Source organism: Scyliorhinus canicula, chromosome 3 (assembly GCF_902713615.1).
Source record: "Scyliorhinus canicula chromosome 3, sScyCan1.1, whole genome shotgun sequence".
In the NCBI taxonomy this organism is placed as follows: Eukaryota; Metazoa; Chordata; class Chondrichthyes; order Carcharhiniformes; family Scyliorhinidae; genus Scyliorhinus; species Scyliorhinus canicula.
In genome coordinates, this window is record NC_052148.1 from 11,746,296 (window position 1) to 11,754,066 (window position 7,771).

Sequence of the window (7,771 nt, forward strand, 5' to 3'; positions counted from 1 at the left end):
ACTCTCAGGGTAGCACAGTGAGGATTACTCTCAGGGTAACACAGAGAGGATTACTCTCGGGGTAACACTGAGGATTACTCTTGGGGTAACACAGTGAGGATTACTCTCAGGGTAACACAGTGAGGATTACTCTCAGGGTAACACAGTGAGGATTACTCTCAGGGTAACACAGTGTGGATTACTCTCAGGGTAACACAGTGAGGATTACTCTCAGGGTAACACAGTGTTGATTACTCACAGAGTAACACAGTGAGGATTACTCTCGGGGTAACACAGTGAGGATTACTCTCGGGGTAACACAGTGAGGATTACCCTCGGGGTAACACAGTGAGGATTTCTCTCAGGGTAACACAGTGAGGATTACTCTTGGGGTAACACAGTGAGGATTACTCTCAGGGTAACACAGTGAGGATTACTCTCAGGGTAACACAGTGAGGATTACTCTCAGGGTAACACAGTGAGGATTACTCTCGGGGTAACACTGAGGATTACTCTTGGGGTAACACAGTGAGGATTACTCTCAGGGTAACACAGTGAGGATTACTCTCAGGGTAACACAGTGAGGATTACTCTCAGGGTAACACAGTGTGGATTACTCTCTGGGTAACACAGTGATGATTACTCTCTGGGTAACACAGTGAGGATTACTCTCAGGGTAACACAGTGAGGAATACTCTTGGGGTAACACAGTGAGGATTACTCTCGGAGTAACACAGTGAGGATTACTCTCAGGGTAACACAGTGAGGATTACTCTCAGGGTAACACACTGAGGATTACTCTCAGGGTAACACAGTGAGGATTACTCTCAGGGTAACACAGTGAGGATTACTCTCAGGGTAACACAGTGTGGATTACTCTCAGGGTAACACAGTGAGGATTACTCTCAGGGTAACACAGTGAGGATTACTCTCAGGGTAACACAGTGAGGATTACTCTCGGGGTAACACTGAGGATTACTCTTGGAGTAACACAGTGAGGATTACTCTCAGGGTAACACAGTGAGGATTACTCTCAGGGTAACACAGTGAGGATTACTCTCAGGGTAACACAGTGTGGATTACTTTCAGGGTAACACAGTGAGGATTACTCTCAGGGTAACACAGTGTAGATTACTCACAGAGTAACACAGTGAGGATTACTCTCAGGGTAACACAGTGAGGAATACTCTCGGGGTAACACAGTGAGGATTATTCTCGGAGTAACACAGTGAGGATTACTCCCGGGGTAACACAGTGAGGAATACTCTTGCGGTAACACCGTGAGGAATACTCTCGGGGTAACACAGTGAAGATTACTCTCAGGGTAACACAGTGAGGATTACTCTCAGGGTAACACAGTGAGGATTATCTCAGGGTAACACAGTGAGGATTACTCTCGGAGTAACACAGTGAGGATTATGTTTGAGATCAGTCTGTGAGGCTCAATGACTAAAGCCCAAAAAATGCTTCATATGCGTGAAGTGCTTTGAGATGTCCGCTGATAGTTAAAAGTTCTATAAAAGGCAAGTTCTTTCTTGATGTGAAGCGTGTTCATGTTGATTAAACCCCAGTTTAATTCATGCTTTCCATGTAAAGGGCCCCTGGACACTGACATGCAGAAGGCAGCTCGGTCAGAGACTGCAGACCAGGAGTTGCGTCAGACCTTCACTGACCTGCATCGGGCAGGCCAGCTCATTGATTGCCATGAATCGGCCAGGAAGCTGGTGAACATCCTGGCTCGTGATGAATTTCAGTCTGGCGCACACATCGATTACTATGACCAGTAAACCCCAGAGTGCTCGCTGCTGGCAAGACTGACAGTGTGACAGAGCAACATCGGACTTTGGAGAAGGAGTAGGCTTCTCGGCCCCTCGAACCTCCTGCACTGTTCAATAAGATCACAGCTGATTTGGTCTGATCCTGTCTGTCCCCCATAGCCCATGATTCTCTAGTCTATGAGAAATCTATCTAACTGAGTCTTCAACACATTCAATGACCCAGCGCCCACGAGAGAATTGCTGTCTTGTTCTTTTTCAGTGTCCTGTAGTTCTAGTCCCCTCCCACAAGGGGGAAGCATCCTCCCTGTAACCACCCACACAATTCTCCTCTGGTGATGCTGGTTAATGTGTTTGTTCTTCTCTCCAAACAAGGACCCAAAGGGATCATGACCTCATTGTTGATCCATGCAGGCAGTCAGTCTCTCAGCAAATTCACCACCGACCAGTTAACTCAATAATGCACAGTAGGGCAGCACGGTAGCACAGTGGCTAGCACAGTTGCTTCACAGCTCCAGGGCCCCAGGTTCAATTCCCGGCTTGGGTCACTGTCTGTGGAGTCTGCACTTTCTCCCCGTGCCTGCGTGGGTTTCCTCCGGGTGCTCCGGTTTCCTCCCACAGTCGAAAGACCTGCAGGTTAGGTGGATTGGCCATGATAAATTGCCCTTAGTTCCAAAAAGGTTAAGTGCGGGTTACTGGGTTACGGGGATAGCGTGGAGGTGTGGGCTTGGGTGGGGTGCTCATTCCAAGGGCCAGTGCAGACTCAATGGGCCGAGTGGCCTCCTTCAGCACTGTAAATTCCATGATTCTCTCCTGGTGTGTGGGAGTTTTAGCAAACAGCCCCTCTCTATTTCTTAAAAAACATCTTCAAAATTACTTTGTGTCCCTGTGTCTGTCTTAAATACTGTCTGCATACTGTCTCCATAGATTGATTGTGTGTCCGTGTGTCTCTCTCTCTCTCTCTGCCTCACCCAGTGTTTGTGTGTGGCTCTCTCTCTATTTACCTTTCTTCATCTCACTGGATGTCTATTTTTCTCGTTCTCTCACTCTGTGTTCAAACAAAGAACAAAGAAAATTACAGCACAGGAACAGGTCCTTCGGCCCTCCCAGCCTGCGCCGATCCAGATCCTTTATCTAAACCTGTCGCCTATTTTCCAAAGATCTACTTCCCACCCGTTCATATACCTGTCTAGATGCCTCTTAAATGATGCTATCATGCCCGCCTCTATCACCTCTGCTGGCAATGCGTTCCAGGCACCCACCACCCTCTGCGTAAAAAACTTTCCACGCACATCTCCCTTAAACTTTCCCCATCTCACCTTGAAATCGTGACCCCTTGTAACTGACACCCCCACTCTTGGAAAAAGCTTGTTGCTATCCACCCTGTCCATACCTCTCATAATTTTGTAGACCTCAATCAGGTCCTCCGTCTTTCCAACGAAAACAATCCTAATCTACTCAACCTTTCTTCATAGCTAGCACCCTCCATACCAGGCAACATCCTGGTGAACCTTCTCTGCAACCTCTCTAAAGCATCCACATCCTTCTGGTAATGTGGCGACCAGAACTGCACGCAGTATTCCAAATGTGGCCTAACCAAAGTCCTGTACAACTAACATGACCTGCCGACTCTTATACTCAATACCCCGTCCAATGAAGGCAAGCATGCTGTATGCCTTCTTGACCACTCTATCAATGCGTTGCCACCTTCAGGGTACAATGGACCTGAACTCCCAGATCTCTGTACATCAATTTTCCCCAGGACCCTTCCATTGACCATATAGTCCGCTCTTGAATTAGATCTTCCAAAATGCATCACCTCGCATTTGCCTGGATTGAACTCCGTCTGCCATTTCTCTGCCCAACTCTCCAATCTTTCTATATTTTGTTGTATTCTCTGACAGTCCTCCTCGCTATCTGCAACTCCACCAATCTTAGTATCATCTGCAAACTTGGTAATCAGACCACCTGTACCTTCCTCCAGATCATTTATGTATATCACAAACAACAGTGGTCCGAGCACAGATCCCTGTGGAACACCACTAGTCACCTTTCTCCATTTTGAAACACTCCCTTCCACCACTACTCTCTGTCTCCTGTTGCCCAGCCAGTTCTTTATCCATCTAGCTAGTACACCCTGAACCCCATACGACTTCACTTTTTCCATCAACCTGCGATGTGTTTCTCTTACTCTATTTCTATTCTCTTCTTTCTCTTTCAGTGTCTTTCCATTCTTAGGCAGCTCTTTCTGCTGAGATCACTTTTTTCTCTCACTGTGTGTGTGTGTGTGTTCCAGGTGAATGATAAAGATGCAGTCTGTCCATTACAACACTTGAAAATGTACTTCACTGATTGTAAACTTCTTTGGGTCGTCCAGTGGGCGTGAAAGTCTTTCTTTAATTGTACCTCTGTCATGTGTCAGTTGCCGTGGTCAAATGCTGTGTAAAAATATTAAATCTGGGACTGCAAGCTTAAGAAAGCTCTTCCTTTCTTTTTCTTGTTTTATCTAGAGGTGATGTCAGGGAAGGCAGTACAATGCTCCTCCTGCAGAATGTTTGAGGTGAGGGACGTCGTTAGTGTTCCTGCTGATTTCATCTGTGGGAAGTGCACCCAACTCCAGCTCCTCAGAAACCGTGTTAGGGAACTGGAGCTGGAGCTGGATGAACTTCGGATCATTTGGGAGGCAGAGGTGGTCATAGATAGAAGCTTCAAGGATGTAGTTACTCCGAAGAATAAAGATAGATGGGTGACGGTGAGAGAGGCTGGGAGGAAGCAGTCAGTACAGGTACCCCCTGTAGTCGTTCCCCTTAGTAACAAGTATACCGCTTTGGATACTGTTGGGGGGACGACACTGGCACAGAGTCTGTCCCTGTTGCTCAGAAGGGAAGGGGGGGGGAGAGGAGAAGAACATTAGTCATTGGAGACTCCATAGTTAGGGCGATAGATAGGAGATTCTGTGGGGACAAGAGAGACTCGCGGTTGGTGTGTTGCCTCCCAGGTGCCAGGGTCCGCGATGTCTGGGATCGTGTTTTCGGGAGCCTTAAGGGGGAGGGGGATCAGCCCCAAGTCGTGGTCCACATAGGCACCAACTACATAGGTAGGAAAAGGGATAGGGATGTAAGGCAGGAATTCAGGGAGCTAGGGTGGAAAAGTAGATCTAGGACAAACAGAGTTATTATCTCTGGGTTGTTACCCGTGCCACGTGCTAGTGAGACGAGGAATAGGGAGAGAGAGCAGTTGAACACGTGGCCACAGGAATGGTGCAGGAGGGAGGGTTTCAGATACCTGGATAATTGGGGCTCATTCTGGGGTAGGTGGGACCTCTACAAAGGGGATGGTCTACACCTGGACCAGAGGGGTACTAATATCCTGGGGGGGAAATTTGCTAATGCTCTTCGGGAGGGTTTAAACTAGTTCAGCAGGGGATTGGGAACCTGAATTGTAGCTCCAGTATACAAGAGGTTGAGAGTAGTGAGGTCATGAGTAAGGTTTCAAAGTTGCAGGACTACCGGCAGGAAGGAAGGTGGTTTAAAGTGCGTCTACTTCAATGCCAGGAGCATCCGGAATAAGGTGGGTGAACTTGCGGCATGGGTTGGTAACTGGGACTTCGATGTTGTGGCCATTTCGGAGACATGGATAGAGCAGGGACAGGAATGGTTGTTGCAGGTGCCGGGGTTTAGATATTTCAGTAAGTTCAGGGAAGGTGGTAAGACAGGGGGGAGGGGTGGCATTGTTAGTCAAGGACAGTATTACGGTGGCAGAAAGGACGTTTGATGAGGACCTGACTACTGAGGTAGTATGGGCTGAGGTTAGAAACAGGAAAGGAGAGGTCACTCTGTTAGGGCTTTTCTGTAGGCCTCCGAAAAGTTCCAGAGATGTAGAGGAAAGGATTGCAAAGATGATTCTGGATAGGAAGGAAAGTAACAGGGTAGTTGTTATGGGGGACTTTAACTTTTCAAATATTGACTGGGAACACGATAGTTCGAGTATTTTAGAGGGGTCCGTTTTTGTCCAATGTGTGCAGGAGGGTTTCCTGACGCAGTATGTAGATAGGCCAACGAGAGCCGAGGCCATATTGGATTTGGTACTGGGTAATGAACCAGGACAGGTGTTAGATTTGGAGGTAGGTGAGCACTTTGGTGATAGTGACCACAATTCGATTACGTTTACTTTAGTGATGGAAAGGGATAGGTATATACCGCAAGGCAAGAGTTATAGCTGGTGGAAAGGCAATTATGATGCGATGAGGCAAGACTTAGGATGCACCGGATGGAGAGGAAAACTGCAGGGGATGGGCACAATGGAAATGTGGAGCAGGTTCAAGGAACAGCTACTGCGTGTCCTTGATAAGTATGTACCTGTCAGGCAGGGAGAAAGTGGTCGAGCGAGGGAACCGTGGTTTACTAAAGCAGTTGAAACACTTGTCAAGAAGAAGAAGGAGGCTTATGTAAAGATGAGACGTGAAGGTTCAGTTAGGGCGCTCGAGAGTTACAAGTTTGCTGGGAAGGACCTAAAGAGAGAGCTAAGAAGAGCCAGGAGGGGACATGAGAAGTCTTTGGCAGGTAGGATCAAGGATAACCCTAAAGCTTTCTCTAGGTATGTCAGGAATAAAAGAATGACACTTCCGGTGGCGGCGATGTTTGAGTGAGCTGCACATTCGGCGGGCTCTCACTCCGGCGGGGCTTTAGGGCTGATTCCCCGTGATAGCGGGACCACGGAGCGGCAAAAAGGCTGCCGGGAAAGTGCTGGAGAGCGGGCTGCAATCGATGGAACCGTGGGAGTCCAGGAGGTAGAGGAAGAGAGAGAGAAAGAGACAGAGGCAAGGAGCAGAGGGAGCTGACCTGGAACTTAAGATGGCGGACACACGGACCTTTCTTGCCTATCCTTTCTTCTCCAGGAGAAGAAAAACAGTTTTGGAGTCGCTGAAGCAGGACAACTTGGACCCACTTCAGATGCTTAAGAGGTAAAAGTTAAGGAGCTGGGAGAAGGAAGGCGGCAGCGAAGGCGCTGAGGAGCGGGCTGCGGCACATGGAACAGCGGGAGTCCAGAAGGCAGAAGAAAAAGGAGAAAAAGGGACAGAGGCAAGGACCTGAAGAAAATTACCTGGGACCTAAGATGGCGGACACACGGACCCTGGACTCAGCAATCCAGCAGGCGCTGGATAACATGCTCCAGGTAATGAAGTCCAGTTTTGAAGCGCTGAAGCAGGACAGCTTGGACCCAATCCAGAAAGCGGTGGATCAGCTGAACCAGAGGCTGGATGCGCAGGATGTTAAAGTTAAGGCTGGGAGAGGCGGTGGAGGAGCAGGCGGATGCGCAGACGGTTGCAGTGATAGAAGTTGACGGCCTGAAAGAGCGGCAGAGAAGACTGCTGGACAGAGTGGAGGAGCTGGAGAATAGAGTCCGCAGGAACAATCTAAGGATGGTCGGCCTCCCGGAGGGGGCTGAGGGAGCTGATGCCGCAGCGTTTGTAGCAGACCTGCTGAAGCAGCTGATGGGGGCCGAAGCCTTTCCGCGACCGCCGGAGCTGGAGGGGGCATACAGAGTGCAGGCGAGGCAGGGGCGGCCGGGCGGACCCCCCCACCCGATGGTGATTAGGTTCCACAGGTTCGTGGACAAGGAGCGGGTGCTACGGTGGGCAAAGAGCGCCAGGAGCAGCACGTGGAACAACAGTGTTCTCCGTATTTATCAGGATCTAAGCCAGGAGGTGGCTCGGCGGCGAGCAGCCTTTAAGAATGTCAAGGAGGTGCTGTTCAAGAAGCACGTGAAGTTTGGTCTGCTGTTCCCGGCTCGCCTATGGGTCACGCACCAGGGTCAACACCACTACTTCTCCGAGCCCGAAGAAGCGATGGATTTTGTGAGGGATCAGGGGCTGGTCCCGAAAAGAGGCCCCACGGACGCGAATTAGGGCCCGAGGATTACCGTGGGAAGGTACGGCGAATGGGCTTGGACTGCTGCTCAACGGTTTGCTGGGCCAAAGGTGCCAAGCGGAACATTTGGGACTCTTTCCTTTGTTC

The 7,771-nt window shown here is 49.4% G+C and overlaps 1 protein-coding gene across 1 annotated transcript in view; it reads left to right on the forward strand.

The window, feature by feature from the left end:
* The window catches only part of LOC119963820 (sepiapterin reductase-like), a 39,040-nt gene extending 36,703 nt beyond the window's left edge, over positions 1–2,337 (forward strand). Inside the window, 1 exon segment of the mRNA XM_038793127.1 lies at positions 1,576–2,337. Within this exon segment, the coding sequence (XP_038649055.1) occupies positions 1,576–1,766 (191 nt within the window). The 3' untranslated portion in view covers positions 1,767–2,337.
* Positions 2,338–7,771: the final 5,434 nt, after the last annotated feature.